The sequence below is a fragment of the Diabrotica undecimpunctata genome, chromosome 2 (genome assembly GCF_040954645.1).
Source record: "Diabrotica undecimpunctata isolate CICGRU chromosome 2, icDiaUnde3, whole genome shotgun sequence".
Lineage (NCBI taxonomy): Eukaryota > Metazoa > Arthropoda > Insecta > Coleoptera > Chrysomelidae > Diabrotica > Diabrotica undecimpunctata.
The window spans coordinates 147949648-147972595 of record NC_092804.1 but is presented as its reverse complement, the minus strand read 5'-3'; the positions used below and the strand labels follow the sequence as shown (position 1 = coordinate 147972595).

The window sequence follows — 22948 nt, the reverse complement described above, 5'->3', positions numbered from 1 at the left end:
GCTGGCGCAGTAATCTTGGCTCGTGCATTCTCCTCCTTTTGTACTTATACAGGAATATAACATTTTTTTAATTCCTAATGTAAACAAATCTCTTTTAAAATACATCGCAAGAATGGATTTCTAGAGGAGAGATATGCCGAGATTTTTAAAGGGCTTCATTCATAATTCAGTAGCAGCATATACCTCACTCTTTACGACCAACCTTCTAGAGAATCACATAAATCTTTAAGAATTCTTACCAGATACGAAATTTCATTTTATTATGCTGCTTAATAAAATATTCAGTTATAAAAAGGATAAGTTTTCATATAAGATGGCGTTAGAAGGCAATATTTTTTATTTAAGTGTATAGTCCGGCCGTTAAATCAGTTCTTTAGAATAACATTATAAACAAAGATAATGCATTAGATCGGCAGGTAATAAAAATTATGTTTTTTTTAACAAAAAAGTATTTTCGACAACAGCTGTTTTAGCAAGTCTAGCCAATATACCTTCCTGTTTTTTTTTTCGTTATTCTCCAATAACTAATCGTCATCAGATGCAACTTTAACTCCTATTTTTCTAAAAATTTTTAGTTGTATTGACTAGATACCCATACGAAGTTTGCTTCCCTAATTACCTTTCTCCATAAATTTCTATCTTGGGTCATTCTAATATCAGCCTTCTTCATGACATGTCTTGCCTTAGCATCTCCCACCAGGTAGTCTTTGGTCTTCCTTTCTGACTCCTTACATTAACTTTTCTCAGCAACATTTACATTGGGTAATTAGCCTCTCAGCGTTGAATATGTCCAAGCCAAGCCATCCTAGACTTTTCCTAATTACCCATTCAATTTTCTAATTTTATCCTATTTGGCACTTCACTTATCCATCTAAGTATCCATCATTAGTTCTTACTCTCTCATATACATATCTCAGAATTTTCACATTTTTTAATAAATAAACGTCCCCGACTCTAGTATAACGTTTATTAATTTTATATACATTGTATAAAAAAGAACAATAATTTAAGTATGCTATTTGCACATCGAAAAATAAACATCTTGAAGTGGTCGAGCACGGTAACCGACTCTATTAAGTATAGACTTTGGTGGATGCACAAAATCATTCACCATATTATTTAGTAGTTACTGCTATATTCTGTGTGTTCGATATTAAGCAAATATATTGCTACAAGTTATGTAAAATGACATCGTGTTCCAGTTTTCTACTTTTAGAGTTCTCCAGTTTTAGAGGTAAAATATGTTATTGTAAATATTTATATTTATTCTGGGGATATATTTATGAAATGTGTGTTATTTATTAGGATTTTTTTTTAATTCCAAAACAAAAATAAAAATCTCAATAAATAACACACATTTCATAAATATATCTAAAGAATAAATATAAATAACTTTAAAGAACTTAATGGTATAGAACATTACTTTCATCAAACAAACAATTACATTTACCTATCTCTACTTCATTGGATAAAATCTGTCTCCTCAATAACTTCCCCGTTTACTGTTAAACAATTACAATAGTTGACTTGAGTTCTCCAATCAACAATACAAGATAGTTTGAACCATGTTCTTTCAACCATCAATTAATAGAGTACCGGCATGTAAGTAATGTTTTATTTATTTGTTTATTTATTAATTCATTACAGTTTAATAGACTATTTTAGCAATTTGTGGGTCTTACCTTGTCTGCTTAAACATTTTATTCATTTTGAAAAACCACAGACATGTAATATTGGCATAATTACTGTAATTTATATAATTTATAACACCTATCTTTGTTTTACCTTTATTAGGCAACACCCTAATATGGGTTTATTATTTTCAGCATTTATTTAACTTTGTATCGTGACCTGAAGATGCTTTGTATATTGTAGAAAGCGAAACCGGTCATCTGATAGTTAAATTAAATTGATTGTGAGTAAGTCTAATTTATTATTTCTTTTACCTTTTGAAATGGACTCACACAAGCAACACATTCATGATTTGAAAAAAAAACGATTCATTTGTGTTTTTAATTGAATTGTATTTATTCAGTAAGTAGAAGCTTACAACTTACAATCAAGAACAAGGTATTAGTTTACAAAGAAATACTTAAACTAGTATGGATTACAGTTATAAAGCTCTACTAGTAAGAGTAACTATTCTTGCCTTCAAAGAATCCAAGACCTACATCGGGATTTTCGTATAGCAACAAATAAAGAAGATTGCAAAGGTTCACGAAAACCGAATCCACAACCATATAAACAAGGAACTGTTAGAACTTGTAACGATAAGACTACCAAAGATAATTGAAATACTATTATAAAAATAATACCTCAATCAACCATGGGAGCTTATCGTCTATGCTTCGCCTAGCTCAGTATCTCAAGTGTGAGTTCGTCTTATCTTAAACTAGGAATTAAACCCGAACCCTTAGCTGATAGCAAATAAAACAATTTTTAACTAATCATATAAAAGATTTTTTTGTGAAATGATTGTGCCACCAATTAAAAGCAGAACCTTTAAATAAATCTCCTTCAGAGATGAATAAATCTTCAAAGGTGCCTTCCTAGAAAACATTAAAGTTTCAAACTGTTCCAGAAATTGAATTAGAGGTTCTTTACCAGAAAATTTTTTAATGCCCCATTTATAAACAGGAACAGGTGAGGCTGAAGATTGAGAATAATTAAGGTTTACTCTATCAGGAGTAGAAGCAACAGGTTGGACTACAATATCAGGTTGATCAAAAATATCAGACAAAGTAGCCTCTAATTTTAACAAATCATAGCGGATAGCTTTCTTCAATTTTTCTTCATCTACAGAAGTTATTGAATTACTTGAAAAGAAAAACTTAGATATGAGAGACATCAGGATCATTAGCGCTATCTATTATATTGAGATTGTGGTAAAAGAGAACAACGTTTTTTTAAATGAAATACGGGTTGAGAGGGGTGTCAGGTAGGGCTGTGTCCTGTCTCCTACTTTGTTTAATTTGTATTCGGAGGAAATAATCCAGGAAGCACTAGAAGAACTAACTATGGGAATAAAAGTAAATGGTCGACCAATCAATAATATACGGTTTGCCGACGACACTATTTTATTAGCGGAATGTCTTGCGGATTTACAACAAATGGTTAACAGAGTGGTAGAAGTCAGTGAAGAAAACGGACTGTCCCTAAACACAAAAAAGACACAATTTATGGTAATTACAAAAACCCAACAGCGCCAAGAAAACATAACAATACATGTAGAACAATTTAAAAAAGTTGAAAAATATAAATATCTGGGTACAATAATTAACGAAAATAATGAGTACACAGAAGAGATTAAGGCAAGAATAGGACACGCAAGAAATTCTTTCAACAAACTGAAAAAGTACTCTGCAGCAGGGACATTTCAATTTCTTTAAAGATAAGACTTCTGAGATGCTACGTGTTCTTCGTATTATTTTATAGGTTAGAGGCTTGGACTTTAAAGAAAGATGTTTCGGACAGATTGGAAGCCTTCGAGTTATGGGCCTACAGATGGATATTAAGAATAAGTTGGGTGGATAGAGTCACGAATGTCGAGGTGTTGAGAAGAATGGGAAAAGATAAAGAGGTTTTAAATACAATTAAAGTCAGAAAATTGCAATATCTAAAGAGGTCAGCAGAAGTGCAGTTAAACCAAGCTCTCAAATTATTTAACCAGGAGATCCTGGTTAAATAATTTGAGAGCTTGGTTTAACTGCACTTTTGCTGACCTCTTTAGAGCAGCGGCGTCGAAAGTGCGAATTGCCATGATGGTTGCCAACCTTCTTAGAGGAGATGGCACGTGAAGAAGAAGAGCAGAAGTTAGCTGTAGACAGGAGATTCTACCAGACAAATGATTTAAACGAGAACTAAAAGCTTTAAATCTGCTATCAGATTTTGTACCTAAATGATCAGATATAACTAACCTAACAGATCAGAATAGGAAGATAAAGCTTGTTGGTAATCAACATCAAAAGATAAATTGACCGAAACATCAGAAAAGCTACGGTTACTGGTTTCCTGAGAAAGAAGTCCAGTAAGAATTTTTCGTTTTTCCTCTACTGTATTTGGGACAGAGACATGCCTAATAAGAATTTCATATGATAATTCATCGTCTTTAGATGTTTAGGTAGCATCTTAACGAAATAATTAAAAAAAAATTAAGAAATTAATTAAAGTACGCTATCCACAAAAACTAGTTAAGTTAAAAAAACAGACCACTTAAATCAATATAAAAGTACCTACCATCATAAAAAAATATGTAAAAATATCTGAGTATAAATTATAAATCAAATATGCTGAAATATATATAATGGTTATTCCTTTTAACCCAACATGTGAAAATTAATGTATATAAAAATAGTCAAAAGTATGGAAATATTAAAATTAACTGCAAACAATCAAAATATAAAAATATATAAAAAAAAAGTATTTATTAAAGCTTGTATATTTGCTACCAAACCAAAAATTCAGAGCTTAGTTCTTCGAATAAAACAAATAACGTTGGTGCCAACTACTTTTTGAAGAAAAAATAGTAAAAACGAATGTGAAGGCAGGAATTAATATATTAATAAAGAAATTAAAATAAAATAAATATTTAAATATAAAATAATAAAGATGTGACGTTTATAACGCTACACACTCCTACCACATATCAGAAAAATTTCAAACACAACTGAAAATTTTTTTTAAAGAAAACAAGGACACAATTAGTTTAAAATTGTTTTATTTGTTATCAGCTAAGGGTTTGGGTTTAATTCCTAGTTTAAGACAAGACGAATTCACACTTGAAATACTGAGCTAGGCGAAGCATAGACGATAAGCTCCCATGGTTGATTGAGGTTTTATTTTTATAATAGTATTTCAATTATCTTTGGTAGTCTTATCGTTACACATTGGCGCCCAACGTGGGGCAGAAATTAATAAATTAATAAAGAAGTTAAAATAAAATAATTATTTAAATATAAATTAATAAAGATGTGACATTTATAACGTTACAAACTGTAAGATATTCAAGACCTAGTCCGCAAACTCAAACGCACCAAACCTTTTGAACTTATGTGGTAGTGATAAATATATAAATGTGAGTTTATATTCGGGCAGTAAACCTAGCCACAATACTCAAGTGAGCAACAATAATCATTAGTTTCTAAGGTGAACCGTTGGAAATGTTTAGAACAGTAAAGTAGCAGATTAGGTTAAATATAAGATGCTGGTTAGTCTTAGGATTAGATGCATTGTTAATTTAACAAATAAAAAAAATATCTGACTCTATCGAAAGCTTTTTTGTAGTCAACAAAGCATAAGTGTAGTCACCAAAACAAAGTCAACGTTTACATTACGACATTCCTATATCAGTATGTTAATGGCAAACTTCTCCTAGATTCATTAGTGCGTGTTCAAATGTGTTGAAATCTGCGTTTATGTAACTTATTCTGCTTTTGTGAAGTTGATAAAATAATATTTTAAGTTAACATTAAATTTAATGTAAACTTATAATAATCTAATAAGTAGGTATGTAAGTACTTATAAATTAATATTAATGATGATGTAAACTGTTAACTAAATAAATATTTTCACTACTTTATTTTCTATTTTTATGCGCTACTGGTAGCACTTTACTGAGGTATCTTTATTTTTAAGTTTAGATGTGTCAAATATAATTTTTCCATGCAAGTAAGAACTCACTCTGTGCATAATACAATAAAATACCCTATTGCAAAAACAATAGAGTATAAGATATACGAATACAATATTTCGTGACACTAAAAGAATTAAACGTAGTTTTTCAAAGCACTCAAACGAAAAGCCAAATGTTAAAGGAAGTGGACGATTCAAGAGAACCTCCTATTGTATATTTCAAGCGAAGGTGAGTAAAAGGATAGGCGGCAAGAGCACTTAAAAACAATTTGTCTTTGGAAGCTTCTAATACTTCTTTTCTTCTCTCTGTATAGAATATGTACTTAGCCAAGAGCAATATTTTTTGTGGATAAAAATTGTTAACTTCAACTTTATTTATTTTCATTTTATTGTAATGAGATACAGCATTATTTTTTAATTCATAGATATTAATATCTTATCGTTATTTATGAGAAGCAAAAAGTAAACAAAATTGTTTAAAAGGTATAGTAATTACACTAATTACTTAATAGAATGGAATTTACTATTTCTTCTCTGATTACCAATTCGTTACCGAGAAAATTTTTCTTCTGTCGGCTATTTTTCCCCTAATTATTATTTTTAGAACTCAATCTGTTCCGAAGTAATAAATATTCTTATTTGAAAATTGGAAAATGTCAATTGGACCTACAATAATATCAATTGATGTATACAGTTGGTTCAGTATAAATCCCGATGCTCATCATCTGCGTCATAGTAAGTGACGTCACACGATACCAATATAAATTATTTAAGTCGTAAATCTGTTCCTCGTAGAATCTTTTAGCCAAGTACACTGGAATTACAGCCACTGTACATAGTTTATTATATACGCGTAGAAATAAGATTTGAAGATTTCTATTAATGTAAACTTAAAGAAATGCACCATAACTTGTTTCGTTTAACTTGTATAAGTGGATTATAAAGCGTTTGTATGAAGCACACTTCATTCATCAAATGGTTAACATTTATTTAACAGTTGCGGTGTTGACACTTCAGTTTTGTTTTATTATTTACTATTAATTAATTATAATACTAATATTCAACACATGGTTTTATGATGGATAATCAGATCAACATCTACGAGATCTTAAATATAAAAAACTACCGTATATTCCCAATTTAACAAATCACTGTTTAAGGACTACATAAATATAAAAATTAGCAAATACAGCAACCTTAAATGCAATACCATGTACTCTAATATTAAAGATCGGACCAGTGATGTATAATAGTAATGTCAGATATCAATTATTATAGTGTTTAGTTTGCCAGGGATGTTATATTGGACAAACCGGACAGTGGCTGAAACAGCGGATCACACAACACAAAAGTGACTGCAACAGGAGAAATAAAGCATGCGATGTTGTCGAACACTTTATAGAAGCAGGTTATTAGTTTAATTATGATAACGTGAAAATATTGCAATCATTAAACAATTAAAAAATAGATTGGTTCTCGAGGTGTGTCATATTAACCGAACTAAGAATGTCATTAATAATAAAACAGACACTAGTAATCGTAGTAATATACATTGTAACATTTTAAATACTTTATAGTAATGTCAAAAATAACATAAGGTTGCCTCTCTATATAATTTTATTAAGGCTTAATATCTAAGTAAAAAAGTAAATGTTTTTGAAAAATCCTATTAGTAATTATTTTAGTATAATTTGGTCCTGGGATGAGTTGTTTTGCGTTTAAATCAGTGGTTCCCAACCTTTTTCGGCCTACCGCCCATTTTTCCAAAAACAAAATACTTAACGCCCCCCTTAAAAAACTCTTCCATTCTTAAAATTAGTAACGCACTTTCATTCACAATTGTTTTACCTTTTTTGGGTCAAAGGCTACCTTAAATATGATTCGACGGCCCCTTAAATAATCCAAGCAACAACAAATTTAAAAAAAAATCATCATCATCACTGGCTCGACAACCCTTTTTGGGTCTTGGCCTGTTCTAGGATTCTTCTCCATTCCGATCTGTTTCGTGCTTTTTTTCTCCAGTTTTTTATTTTTAAGGTTGTTATATCATTTTCTATTTGTTCTAAGTATCTCAGTTTCGGTCTTCCTCTTGTTCTTTTTCCTACTGGCATCTGTTTGAATATTTTGTTTGGTATTTCGCCTTCTTCCATTCTTTCTACATGTCCTATCCAACGCAGCCGTCCTATTTTGATGAATGTTATAGTATCCGGATCCTGGTATATTTTGTATAGTTCAGAGTTGTATCGTCTTCGCCATATTCCGTTTTCTTTTGTGCCCTTATATATGTGTCGCAAGATTTTTCTTTCGAAGGTGGCTAACAACGTTTCCTCTCTTTTAGTAAGTGTCCAGGTTTCTGAGCCATATGTGAGTACCGGTCTTATTAGGGTTTTATATATTTGGCATTTTGTCTTTGTTGCGACGTTATCTGATCTTAGGTGTCTAATTAAGCCATGGTAACATTTATTTGCAATAAATATTCGCCTCTTCACTTCCTCCGTAACGTTCTTATCAGACGTGATAAAAAAAATGTTTTATTCAAAAATACAGAATTCATGTATTGATCAAACTTTAACTTAAATACATATCATAAAAAACAATATAATAATAATATAACATTTTTAATGAGAAGGCTGAGCTTGATGTAATGATAGTAATCTGTCAATATTTGGTTCCATACTTGTCATCAACAATCTTAAATCACCGCGCTCCACAATGGACAGTCTATTTCTCTTCTTTGTTAATAAATTGCTGACTATGCTAAATCTTCTTTCGGCTAAATACGATGAAGGAAAGGCAATGAAAAACTTCTTTGATGTAGCCCATAAAGCTGGATATAATACTGAAATTTGACATTGCAGCCAAAATTCTTGATATCCATTTTTAAATTTCACTTTTAACTCTTCATTTGTTGACAATTCTATCAATTCCTCCTGTAGTGATAATTCTGCTGTTTCTAAACTTGAGAACGGTTCTAGCACCCAATCTGGAATAATCAGACCAAGGATATCCTGAAATCTATTCCTAAAATCTTCTTGAAGTGCTTCCAAGTGCTGGCAATATACCAGAATGTCTTCATCATTTGTCTCCACAGAGGAAAGATTTTGAAACTGATGAAATTGTCTCCGACCCAAATTTTGCCTATACAAATTAAGTTTTGACACGAACGAGGAAATAGTTCCTGTTGCTTTGATCAAATTCAAATTATCACCTTGTAGCTGTAGGTTTGTTTCATTAAATTTATCGTATAAATCAGTTAAATAAGCAATATCGCTCTTAAATTTTAATAAATTGTCTCTCAAAGAATCATCTTTGCTTTCAAAAAACTCTAAAACTGAGTCAAAGAGATCATAAAATCTTTTTAGACAGGTACCCTTCGAAAGCCATCGAACTTCTGTGTGCAACAATAAACGATTAAAATTCTCGTCGTTTTCATCACACAGTTTTCCCAACAATCTATCATTGAGAGCACTGCTTCTGATCTTGGAAACTGCAGTAATTACATATTGTAGTGAACAATGAAGGCGATCACTAAGATTTTTTGCAACTAAATGCTGTCTGTGAATTACACAATGCACGGCGAGTATATTTGGTACCGCTTTTTTCAAATATGCTATCAGTCCGCGGTGTCGTCCAACCATTGCCGGAGCACCATATGTAGCAACAGTTATGACATTTTCCAGAGGTATACCTTTATCTGTAAAATAGTGTTCCAAAACATCAAATATCGATTTGCCTTTAGTATCTCTTTTCAGTGTTCTTACAAATAACAGTTCTTGACAGATTTTTTCACTTTTTATGAAGCGAACGTACGCAAGAAGTAAAGACTCATTGTTTGGCAGAGTTGATTCATCAAGCTGTAAAGAAAACTAAGTAGTCTTTAAATAATCAGTTAGAGAACGCTCCACATCCTCAGACATTTCGTCAATTCTTCTCTGTACCGTATTATTGCTTAATGGAATTTTTTTAATAATATCAGATGCCGGCTGGTGTAGTACAGTCCGCAAAACTTCACTTACAGCTGGCAGTATTAATTCTTCGCCAATAGTATGGGGTTTTCCTGATTTAGCTATAAGTAAGGAAATGTTATAAGAAGCACGTAGCCCATCATCGTCTTGCTTAATGCACGTACCTAATAACAAACGTATTTAGATCTCGACCCTAGATTAGAAGGTTTTACACGTCCTTGTAGTCATGATGGTAAAACATATGAATGCTGCAAAGTGAATACGCAAGATATTATAAGTCTTAGAAAACAGTTTTATAGTAATGAAGAGAAAATCCGCCAGGATATGTTTTTATGTAAATATATGTCTGTTGTGCCAGTTAAACGACTCAGACAAAATAAAGAAATGAAAAGAAGGAACGCAACAGTTTGTTACATGTTAAAGTCTGATAAAAATATGTTTAGGGTTTGCAAAACTTTTTTCTCTGCTGTTTTTGGCGTAACTAAACACAGACTTATCACTATTACAAAGGTTTTGGAGGAAGGAGGTGTTCCGAAGGAGAAAAGGGGAGGTGATAGAGTATCCGAGAAAACTGCATCAAAAAAAAAAGAAAAAGTACGACATTTTATTGGTTCTTTGCGTGGTAAAGAAAGCCACTAGAATAGAAAAAAATAGAAACGTATATATCTTTTTGCAACTCTTTCTGTGGCAAAACTGCATAAAATGTATAACAGGCAATGTAATCCTGAAGATCAAGTAACCTACGATATGTTCAGAAATATATTTTTAAATGATTTTAATGTTGGCTTCTCATCCCCTGCGTCAGATCTGTGTTCCAAGTGCATCAGGTTAAAAGAGCAATTAAGACACACAAGAGACCTACAGCGAAGACAAAACCTCACTATGGAGTACCGCGTCCATAGAAAAAGGGCAAACACTTTCTATGAACTCGCCCAAGAAAAACCTGATAATAGCATGACCTTTTGTTTCGACCTTCAGCAAGTTCAACCGCTACCCCGAACACCAATCGGGGATGCATTTTATTCTCATCAAATTAGTTGGTATGCTTTTTGCTGCGTTCCTATGACGTCTCGTAATCCGATATTCTATGTCTGGACCGAAGATTTGGCTGGAAGAGGGGCCATTTAAATTGGTTCTCCTTTATATGATCATCTTCAAAGTTTGAATTATGAAGGAGTACATCTTCTCAGACTATTCTGCGATGGATGTGAAGGGCAGAATAAGAATTCACATATCATTCACACCCTAATATATTGGCTTAAAAACCAGTCCTCAGATAATTTGACAGAAATAATAATAACATTTCCAGTCCGAGGACAAAGCTTTCTACCTGCGGACCGATCATTCGGTAGAGTTGAGAAAATCTTGAAAAGACATCCAGTCATAACGTCTAAAGAAAAATACATAGAAATGTATTCGGAAGTAGGTTCGGTAAAAACACTTGGTTCTTGGCACTTGGGTATTTTTTTATTATGGCAAATGTATGATGTTAAAGAAAAGAAAAAAAAATATAAGAAAATAAATGGAATTTCTGAATTCAAAAAAATCCACTTAAAAAAATTTGTGAATAAAAATAATGAAACTACTATTAAAGTAAAAAAGTTTCAATTTTATCGGTTCACAGCATCAGGTGACACAACTTGGGAGTCGCTTGTCAAGAAGGGAAAATCAGAAAATATACGGCTAAGTAGGTTACCATTGAGTAATTCAACACCAGATAAAAAGAAAAAAAGTTTGAATCATTTGATGAAAGAGCATTTTGGTGAAGATTGGCGAAACAGGGAAGACCTTTTGTGGTACAAAAATTTATTAGACAGTAACGGAGAAGAAACCGTAGATATTTCGGAAAATAATAAAACCCAAGAAGATGGAGACAAGCTATGCGATTGCCTGCACGAATTTTCGCTCACAGTGTGTCATTTTGTGTGCAAAACCGGATATATCCAATGTTTTTTTTGCCAATAACGCCGAGTTGTTTACTTTTTTTATAAAAAAATATACGTCATTCAGTTAGTAAACCCCATTAAATTGAAACTGTTTTCTCAAATTAATATAATTTTTTAAAATAAATATGTAGGGTATTTTTTTCATCTCCTGAAAAAACTTTAAAAGTGGATATATCCGGTATTAACAAAAATTGAGTCAACAAACATTTGAGTAAAAGATGTTCCTATTTAGAAGCCTTATACAATATTTACATAATTTAGTTTGCCAAACTACAAATTAAATGATGCAACGATTGTATAAAAATAAAAATATTTAGTCTAATGTAAAAGTCACAGCTTCAAACCCAATCTCGCCACGAGTTCAGTAATTTGAATTTTATATAAAATAATCTAGTTACTAATAAAATTATTTTCTTAAATATCCCGAAAAAGAATTAAATAAATTCGAAAGCCAGACTTAAAACGTCCAAGAGTTTTAATAAAAGATTATACTTTAATATAAATATTCATTCATCCTAATTAACCAAAAAAAAAACAAATCACGAAACAACACAATAACATCTCTTTTTAATTTTTTTTATTTTTTTTTATATGTAAATTTAAGAAAACGATGAAAATAAAAACATCTTAATAATTACATTTTATAAAAGCTACTTTTTATTTTCCGATAAAGGGAGTGTTGCTTTTGCTAATAAGAAAGCAAACTTACTAAGAAAAAATTCTGGGCTCAATACCATAAAAAAGTTTGCTATATACACACGAACACAGCCACCAACACGTGGTCGGTCGACGTCAGCGCGGTCTCGCAGCAAAATTAACGGCGACGCCAAGCAGTCTGATCAGTCGTCGCGACGCTACTACCGTAACATCCTCTTTGAGGTAACGTGACTCTCCAGCGACGCATGGGCGTCATTCTCTGTGAAAGAATGATAAGTGAGCAAAACAAGCATGTGTTGTTTGTTGTACGTATGGGAGAAAATAAGCGCCCCTATTTCATTTCATTAACCCACTTGGGGTTTAACAAAAGAGACTGACTATCTTATAAGAAGTTAATTAGGAAAAATCTAGGTCAAGATGTGTAACACTACATGAATTATTCGTTTTAAGGATGAATATCCTATGCACGGTAGTATAACATAGGGTACATAGGATAGTTCTTCTCTGACGAATGGGTCTATCAAGGAGCGTTTTTCTAGCTGAGTAATTTTGTTTTATCCGCATTACATGCCCTATCCACCTCAGACGTCCTATCGTAGTATGTTTTACGATATCTGGTTCCTGGTATATTCTATAAAGTTCGAAGTTCTATCGTCTTCTCCACACTCCATTGTCATTCACTGCTCCATAGATTCGCCTTAGTACTTTTTTTTTCGAAATATCCATGTTTTCATTACTTTTTGTTATAGTCTTTTTTTTATTTAAAGAATTAAAGTCGCATCCACCCAAAGGTTATTAGCGACATTCCTGTAACATTTGTAATAATATTAAATTTACATTTGATTTGTAACAATCAATCATTGTAACAATTAATTACAATTTGTGAACAATTGAACATTTGTAACAATTAATTAAGTTAAATTTTGTGTAACATATTTATACATTTTAAGTAACCTAATAAATTGTTCGGAACTAAACTTTTGTTGAGGAGTGCTTTCAGGTTATTTGGCAAATTGTAAGACTCTTTGATTTACATATTTATGACAGTCTATCAACAAGTACTTTATACTGTCTACTGTATTGCATGTTTCGCATTTTGGAGGTTCACTATTTGAGAATAGATAGGCATGAGTATACCTACAGTGTCCAAGTCGTAGACGTGTAATAATAGTTTGGCATCTTCTACTTCTGGCTGTGGACTTCAATGAAAAAATGTCACTTTTGATGGTTCTGAGTTTCGAACTACAGTCATTTCACTCCCGATTCCACGCACTTAACACCTTATTTTTGAAATAAACTTTTAGATCGCCTGCGATACTCCGACACTCTGTTTCTGATGCGTCACTGGTGATAGCGTTACGCGCACTAGTATCTGCTTTTTCATTCCCTTCTATGCCTATATGAGATGGTATCCATAGGAAGTAGACTCCTGAATTTTTTTTTAAGCTTTCATTAATTCGGCCCTGATAATTTTCTTAATGAATATACATTTTGCATAGCTTTGACTGCGCTGAGAGAGTCAGAAAGGACTAGATAACAAGGGATGTTTTTAATATTTACTTGCTTGATGGCTTTGAGCAATCCAAATAGTTCTGCAGTATAGATGCTGGAATTTAGAGGAAGTTTAAATTGAAAAGTGTCATTTGAAATTTTAATCCACTCATTGTATTGTTGATCTAGGATTGAATTTAGTTTAACTTTAAAAATAATAGGACTAGTTTCATGTTTATTATATATACTTAACGCTGTAATGACTTGGGCTGTTCGAGCAGTCTTTTTTATAGTATTTCTTTCTAACGCATTAAGTTGAATGTAACGGAAAAAACGGTAGGTCCGTAATTAAACACAAAAATATTGTAGCGTTAAGTATACAAACGGTCTATTACTAATCTACTTTTGATTCGTTGATATTTAAAATGCGCGCTTTCTACAGCCAATCAATTACGCGAATTACGAACATTTGACTATTTTCAAAAATATTTTCAAACTATTTTCAAAAATATACAAACTAAGCCAGCGAAAGTGCGAATTTTATTGTATAGAAAGAAATAAGCTATTACGAGTACATGTCAGTTTATTAACCTTTCTCAAGTTTAATAAAGAGGCTTATTGAGAAGAGATTATTAGTAAAAATCCAGCCAAGATATTGGATGTATTGGATGGATTATCCTTTTTTATCCTCTCTCTACTTTTGGCCATTAAGCCTTTCCAAGTTTTTTATTTGTAGTCATCCGCATGAAACATGCAAGGTTGGATATTTTTATATAATTTTAAAGCATACAGAGGGATTGATTAGTGTGGTAAAGTTCAGTATATCCGCTACAATAATAAATAGCAATTAAAGGTAATAACGAAATATATAGGCCACTTTGAGGTTCGTATTACAAAATTAGTTAGAATAGTACAGGGTGCTCGATATGTTGAAATATTGATATCAACTTAACAAAATTTAAATATTAAGGCTATATGTCATTTACAGTTAACGTTCGTTCAATTTAAGCTGTAAATTGTATTTACTTTTTGAACAAAATAAAGTCAGTGTTAACTGTATACTCTACTTTTTCGTTTCATTTAAAAGTTTTAACAGGTTATGGTGGCAAAGACTAATTTTTTCATTGGTAAGTATATAAATTTTCTATACTAGTGAGTGTTAAGGTTCGAAATGGCAGTGAATTACATGTCTACAGTACCAAAGGCCGTGAAAATTACGATGATTGGGCTTTCCCAGTGCAAAATTATCTTGTTCTAGTAGATTTGTCTCTGTGTTTAGACGAAACTGAAACCAAAGTAGACAAACAAGAAAGAGCTAAAGCCAAGTTACTTATAAAAATAAATGTCCATAATTGAAAACATCCGAAAAACATGCGTTTAGTGCGGTATTTCTCAATGGAGACTTAAGAAAACTGAGTGGTATGTGGATTCGAGAGCTAGTGTTTATTTAACGCTAAATGAAGACTAGATTAATATTAAAAGAGTAAATGATACATGTGATATTATAGTTGCTAACAAGAATATAGCCAAAGTAAATTGTTTAGGTGATTTGGACTTAACAACTGTTGTTGGTGAGAATAATTTTAATATTGTAGTTCAAAATGCTCTTTGTGTTCCAGAACTTACGACTAACCTTTTATCTGTCAACAAATTAATAGAGAATGGAAATTCAATTAAATTTGAAAATCATTGTTGCAAAATATTTAACAAAAATTCTGAACTAATCGCAAAGGCTGACTTGATAAATGGTGTGTACAAATTAAATATAAAGGTTAATAAAGTTTTTGAAAATTGTTTGTCAATGGCGAATCATGGCATAGAAGGTTTGGCCATATAAACAGTGTTTATTTAAATAAAATGAAAGATGGAACAGTAGATGGACTAAATGTGACAGGGAAAATTGACATTAAAAAATATAACTGTATAGTTTGTTGTGAGGGCAAACAAACACGATTACCGTTTCCACAGCAAGGTCCACTGATGTATGTGGACCTATGGAGAACAGATCATTAGGTGGCTCCAAATATATTTTGTTACTTTTCAAGACTATTTTAGTACAATGGTTTTTATTTATTTTATTAAAACAAAAAGTGAAGTTTTTAATTGTTTTAAGAATTTTAAAAGTATGGCTAAAAACCAGAAGGGTGTTCATATAAAATCTCTGCGAAGTGAGAATGCTGGAGAATGTTATTCAAAAGAATTTAAAAGATATTTAAGTATAGATGGTGTTATATATCGATTATTATCGTTAAGAAAATCGAAGGTAGGAGAGGAGCCGGCCACAAACAATTATCCTGGTTAAGGAATATTAAAGAATGGACAGAAATACACAATACAGGCGAGCTGTGTCACGCCGCCAAGAACAGAATTCTAGTAATGAGATAGTCGCCTACGCACTTTGGTGTATGGCATGTTAAGAAGAAGAAGGTGTTATATATCAAAAAACCAATCCCTACACTGCTGTACAAAATGGAGTATCTGAACGGTTGAATAGGACAATTCGTCGGGCTAGTACTTATTTCTTCCATATGACAAATTCTCATTTTGAGATATTTACATTTAAATATTTTGGTAATATTTACTCGTTTATTTTAAAACTCAAGAAAATGATGTTAATTCTAAAAAAAATATTTAAAATGGTGTGTTGGATTATGCCTTCAAATTATCTTTTTAAATTTGAAAAAAAAAATAAAAACCTTTGCTTATGGAACAAAAAGTAAAATTAGTACAGGAATTTGCAAATTTGTTCCATATGCAATGAAGTACAAAACTGAATTATTTTATAACGTTTTAAGTAAAATATTTTAGTTTGCGTTTCTATATATCTTATATGTATCATTCTACAGTTAGATCACAGTTTATTACATTATTTCTAATCTTATATTACTGCAACTTTAAAAAAATACAAGGGTACATCAAAAAGAAAACTCGTTTTTGCTTTTAAAATTTATTAATAATTAAAACATGTGTATGTGAAACAAACAGTAAATAAAAGTTAAATATTCTTAGTAAGTACCTACTCATAACGTAATTGAAACAAATAATTGCAGTTGGAAGAAATAAAATCATTTATTTAGTGAAGAAAATATTGTTCTGTACAATACTTTGTCAAACTCAGGCATGTAGGCAAACATAGACACGATATGCATTATTTTTTTAGCGTCGACTGTAGGTTTTTCAGTAATAACCTTTACCATAAAAAAGTTAATAATAATATTATGATCGTTTTTGCCCTGTTTTTTAGCAGAGCCGCGTGTCTTATGTTTATTAATTCTAATAAAAGTAACATTGTCATTTTTATTAAAATCACATTTAAAACTAATATGGAAGGGGTCATCTCTTTTATAGTTAATTTGTTAACTTTAGTAAAAGGCAAATCTTTAAAATTTAGAGTTTGGCTTACTGTTTGAAAATTAAAAAAATCTTCTTTTTTTAGTTGCAGCGCCTTGAGAGGTGCTTTACCGGGGGTATATTTACGAGGTGTCTTAAGAGTGAAACAGGGCTGTATATTGTCCTATGTTTTAAATACTTTTCTATTTTACTGTGAACAGAGTCGATTTCTTGAATTAAACTATGTCCGGGCTCTGAAAATTTTTGTTCAACTGTATTAATGCGATTATTGATATGTAAGAAATACTTTATAGCTAAGGCCTTGTGTGAATTGCGGTTTTGAGGTCACAAGAATCCGACCATAATATAATCTTATTTACATTAGGATTTGTTTCTGAAATTGTGTTTAATAGTTTTATAAGAGCACTGGCAATGTGATAAGCATTACGGCCTGAAATGGCTTCATGCAATAGAGCACAGTAGGTAATTTTACCTGTGGAGCAGTGAACAGTTAAATTATATACTGAAAACTTTTTTTTATAAAAAAAATTTGACACTTCAGCTTTTGGTAGAGCAAAAACATTTGGCATATCAAAGCATAAAACAGCAGTAGACTGGTCAAATTTGTAGGCGTTTCTATCAAAGTCTCTTTCTATTTTTCCTTCGATTATATTTTTTATGTGAAAATCATATTGTTTTTTATTTTCTTTAGTTTTATTTTCAATTAATTTGTATTTAGATATCACATCTATCTTTTTTTGGTAGAAAAAAACCAAATTATATTCTCTTGTAAAAATTTCTCTATACTTATGTGATTTAACAGGAAAATTACTGAAGTCACTTTCTAGGTATAGTCGATACATTTTTTCAATAGAGAGACACGGATCTAAATACAATCTAACACGATCTGATCGACAGTAATGAATCTCTATATGGGGGAATGGCTCAATATGTTTTCGTACCCCATCTACAGCTTCCAATGGTAAGACTTTCTTCACATATTTTCCTTTCAAAGGAGTACAAGCAATCCCTGAGTTATCCTTATAGTGTTTTTAAAGAAATAATAAATTCTCTGTTGACTAATGTTTAAAGTAGTTAAAAAAAATTCCCTACATACTCTAATTTGTTTATTTAAAACCTCAAGGTAATATTGAAACGAATTTTGTTTCTGGCAGTCCGAAATATTTTCTGTTTTCACGGACCTTCGTTTTGGTAAATTTTTTTTACAAATTTTGAATAAAATGCGTCTTTTTGGCTATCACTTAGTTGCCAAAAGTTTTTAAATATAACTTCCTATCCATTGATAGGTACAAGTTTTCAAACACTTGGATTGACATTACCTTGGAGTATGGTCAACTTCTTTTTCCTGCTTATATTGAAGCACATGTTCTAGCTGAACTTTTTTCACATTTCTAGTCCAGTTCTCAGGATTTCTCAATCGCTTTCTTGTTTTTTTAGAAGTCTTCTTGTTGCTTGCTTGTACATCTGGATTTTCCATGTTATTTTCTGCTGAACTTTCTTCTGTACATTTTTTGGCACATTCTGATACCATTTTTGTAGAACTCTCTGTATTTTGTCTGTTTCCATCAAAAGAAGTTGAACTTGAATCACTGTTATACTTTTATTTTATGTTATCCGTTTTATACTTTTATTTATCACATCCAGTCGCCACCATACAAGAAGTAAGACACGTTAACCTCAACTCACTGCATATACCACTGGCATGGCACAAACAAGCACCGAGGCATCGAATGCGCGTGTGAAATACTGGCTTCCTATTGGCCTTTGCATATGGAACACTTAAGCACTGAAATAACCCATAAAATAATCATATGGCACAAAGTTACAAAGGTATCACAGAACAGTCTTGGCTGTTAGAGTTATCAGGGCCAAATTACATACATTATTATGTTGGCAATGTTTCATTACAACTTCTAACCCGAAAAAGTAGAAAATGTGGTATGGAACAAATAAGCAGTAACCCGACGAATTGTAGAAAAGGCAAAGTGTGTTTTGTTTGATGTCAATCTTAAGAATGTTTTTGGGTTGAAGTTGTAAACACAGCTGTTTACTTAAAAAATAGATCTTTGGCTTCTAGTTTAAACAAAACACCGTTTGAAATGTGGACAGATAGTAAACCTGATGTTAGTGGCCTTCGAATATTTGGCAGCAATGTGATTGTACATGTTCCAAAAGAAAAAAGGTGAAAGTGGGAGAAAAAGGCTATTTTGCACAGGTATGCTGAAAATACAAAATGATACAGGGTGTATATTCCAACCACCAAAGAAATTATAGTAAGCAGAGATGTACAAATTATGGAAGACACAAATAAGTTTGAAGTAATTCATTCTGATTTAAAAGATGAACATGAGGCAAAAGAAACTCTAGTTTCAGTGGGGGAACACAACAAAGATAAAGTTGAAACTGAGTCTAAAGATAATGATAACATTTTTAGTGACGAAGAATGTAGCTACTATGAAGAAGATAACTTAAGTGATAAAGACTTTAAAGTGTCAAATTTACCTGAAACATTACAAGAAGTACACAAAAAGTCAGAACGAGTAAGAAAAAGAAAAGAGTTTAGTAAATATGTTATATATATATGTGTGTGGAGACAAGTGACATAGATGATGTGCCATTAATAGTCTCGGAGGCATTACAACGTCCTGATGAAGCAAAGTGGAGAGAAGCCATGATGGATGAACAACAATGCATGGAATGTGATAGATATGGCGGAAAATCGTAGTGTAATTGATAATAAGTGGGTGTTTAAGTTAAACTGTAATAGCGAAAATAAAGTAACATATCGCGCAAGATTAGTGGCTAGGGGTTTTAATTAAAGAGAATATATAGACTATACAGAAACTTTTGCTTCAGTAATAAGACATTCACTATTCATTCTTTAAGGTTGCTTTTTTCACTTTCTGTAAAATTAGGTTTGGATATTACTTATTTAGATGTTAAAACAGCATTATTAAATGGTGATTTGAAAGAGAAAATATACACGCAATAACCAAGAGGTTTTAATTTAGCAGGTAACAAATGTTTAAAATTAAATAAGGCTATGTATGGGCTTAAACAGCCTTCTAGGGCCTGGAATTATTAAGTAAATAATGTTTTGGAAAACATGAACCTTGTATCTATATAAAAACAGAAAATAATAAAATTACTGTTGTAGCAGTATATTGTTGTGAATTTATTAATTGTTAAGTCTTTAATTTATAATGTCTTGTTCTTATCTTAATTCATTAAAAAGCACAATGACTGATATTTATTTATTTTCACTAAACATACATAATTTATTAAAAAGCGAACGTAACATTTTATCGCGAGCGCGTCGTCCGAATTAACTGCCCTCCATATAAAAATGTTGTATTTATATACGAAATCCTGATATACTAGAACAGCATCGAAAGATCGAGAAGCTTGGCCGGCTCATTCACCATAATTTTGGTTCTAGACTTCCACCGAAATTTCTACAATAAAACAGAATAATTAGTCATAAAAGTTAGGCCAGTATATTTATCGTAACATTGCCCCCCTCTTAAAAGATGGTTCCTCCTGGAACCTTGTCGGGACTGGAACCGGAACTGTATGCTGGTATCGGCAACTGGACCCTCTTTTACAACTTCCAGTTGTATAAAAATGACAAGGGACGGTTTTCTCTCCGCACCAGTAACTATGCGGATTGCAACAGACTAACACCTGGACTTCGGTGTCTTTAAAGATCTCCTCCACCATATTTCGGATAACCCTCCAATCTAATTGGCGGCACTCCAACTTTGGCATGGCTAACTTTTGCACGTCGGACTCTAGTACGTGCCCTCTCAATTGAAGTAAGGCTTCCCATACATCTCGGTAGGTAGGTTGGTCACGGGCAGTGTCTTTTGTTACCAGGTAGAAAAGGTAACGTGATGCATCTTGGAGTTTCAAGGTTTTACCGGACGCTGGCACTTGGCATTGAAGTTCTGCAACTCGACCAAACTTCCTTCGAAAGACGGATGCCAACCCTGGTGCGTCTTTGATACTGGCCGGGATGGTAAGGGCCAGCGAGTAGTCATCGGGGAGCGCGAGTAGATCTTGCTTTTCTTCAGTGGTAACACCATGTCTCGCTTTACCGGTACCTCCATAGGCACCCATGAATTCCTCAAACGTGAGGTCAGACACATCTTGGACTTGGTTTACTTCCACTTCTTCATCTACGTCGTGGTCACCTTCGAAAGATGCCAACCGGTTATGGTGTACTATCATCGGCTTTCCCCTCGGAATCTTGCTTATTCGGTAGATGACATCGTTGATCTTCTCCATGATGAGGTATGGACCTTCCCAAAACTGCTGCAATTTGGGAGAACAACCTTTTCGCTTCTTGGGATTATACAGCCATACTTTGTCGTTCTTCTTAAAGCAACCCTTTTCGGCTTGTGTATCGTACCGTTTCTTCATTCGGTCGCTAGCGATCTGAAGGTGGGAACGGACCAACTCATGTACATCGTCCATTCTTCTTCGTAATTCGATCACATAATCTTCACCTGCTACATCTTCTCCAGGTCGACACCCAAACTCTAGATCACAAGGTAGTCGCATTTCGCGTCCGAATAGGACTTTCGCTGGTGTCTGGCCTGTTGATTCGTTAACAGCAGATCTGTAGGCCATTGTGAAGAACGGAAGGTATTGGTCCCAGTCTCGCTGATGATCGGACACCATCTTTGTCAAATATTTGCCAACTGTCCTATTCATCCGTTCTACCATACCATCAGATTGCGGATGATATGCTGTAGTTCTTGTTTTCTTCATGCCTAGTCTATCACATATTCCTTGGAATAGATCGCTTTCGAAGTTCCTGCCTTGGTCACTATGGATCTCCAAAGGCACTCCAAATCGGCTGATATATTCTTGGATCAACTTATCTGCAACGGTGGCGGCCTTCTGGTCTGGAAGTGCGTAAATCTCGACCCACTTACTGAAGTAATCCATTACTACCAGCATGTACTTGCCTCCATTTTCACTTTCTGGAAATGGCCCAGCGATGTCCAAAGCTATTCTTTCAAACGGGCTTCCAACATTATATTGTCTCATAGGAGCTCTCCTTTTCCGGTGAGGCCCGTTACTCGTAGCACAAATAGTACATTTCTTACACCAGTCTTTTACGTCGTCGGAACTGTTCATCCAATAAAACCGTTCCCGAGTTCGCTGAAGGGTTTTCCTTACACCAAAATGCCCTCCCGATGGACTGTCGTGTAACTGACGAAGTACTTCGGCTATTCTGCTCTTTGGGATCACCAACTGTCTTCTCTTCTCTGAACCGTCATCATTTTCCAGGACTCGTTTAAGCAAGCCATCTTCGATGATAAATGAGTCCCACTGGGCCCAATACGTCTTAACTACTGAGCATAGGTTTGATATTTCCTGCCAAGGTGGTCGACGGTTTTCCTCTTTCCATTTTCGGATTTTCTGTATAACTGGATCTCTCTCTTGTTCTTCCCTTATCTTAGTAGGCGTCCAGTCGTCGTTGACAATCGTCGTTCTTAGCACTGCTGCTTCCTTGGATTCCGTTTTGTTGCAGTGAGGACACTCTGCTGGGCATGGCCTTCTGGAAAGAGAATCAGCGTTTCTGTGGCTAACTCCGGCTCGGTGCTCAATCTTAAAATCGTATTCTTGGAGTCGTTCGATCCACCTGGCTATCTGACCCTCTGGATTCTTAAACTGCATCAACCACTTAAGGGCGGCATGGTCGGTTCGGATTAAAAACTTCCTTCCATAGAGGTATTGATAGAAGTGCTCTACTGATTTCACTACTGCCAGAAGTTCTCTTCTCGTGACGCAATAATTCCGCTCAGGTTTTGAAAGGACTTTACTAAAATATCCGAGGACTCGTTCCTGTCCTCCTTGAATCTGAGACAGCACTCCTCCAATTCCCACGTTACTTGC

At 33.1% G+C, this 22948-nt stretch overlaps 2 protein-coding genes across 2 annotated transcripts in view; both read right to left on the bottom strand.

Annotated features, from left to right (window-relative positions):
- LOC140435031 (adhesion G protein-coupled receptor E3-like) overlaps nucleotides 1-12391 on the bottom strand; it is a 799910-nt gene extending 787519 nt beyond the window's left edge. The window contains exon 1 of the mRNA XM_072523706.1: nucleotides 12252-12391. The gene's annotated coding sequence lies outside the window, so the exon portion shown is untranslated. The remainder of the gene's footprint in view (nucleotides 1-12251) is intronic.
- On the bottom strand, nucleotides 8250-18572 carry LOC140433948 (SCAN domain-containing protein 3-like). Its single transcript, XM_072521919.1, has 3 exons — nucleotides 18361-18572; nucleotides 16795-16963; nucleotides 8250-9485 (listed from the first exon to the last, which is right to left on the bottom strand). Exons 1-3 carry the CDS (start codon nucleotides 18570-18572, stop codon nucleotides 8250-8252), a joined length of 1617 nt encoding a protein of 538 aa, XP_072378020.1.
- Nucleotides 18573-22948: the final 4376 nt, after the last annotated feature.

Coding starts and splice junctions, on each gene's coding strand:
- LOC140433948 (XM_072521919.1), bottom strand. CDS start 18,572: ATGGTATCAGAATGTGCCAAAAAATGTACAGAAGAAAGTTCAGCAGAA. Junction 16,964..18,360: donor GAAGTTGACCATACTCCAAG/GTAATGTCAATC, acceptor TACTTTTATTAG/AATTAATAAACATAAGACAC. Junction 9,486..16,794: donor ACATGCCTGAGTTTGACAAA/GTATTGTACAGA, acceptor TTTTCTTTACAG/CTTGATGAATCAACTCTGCC.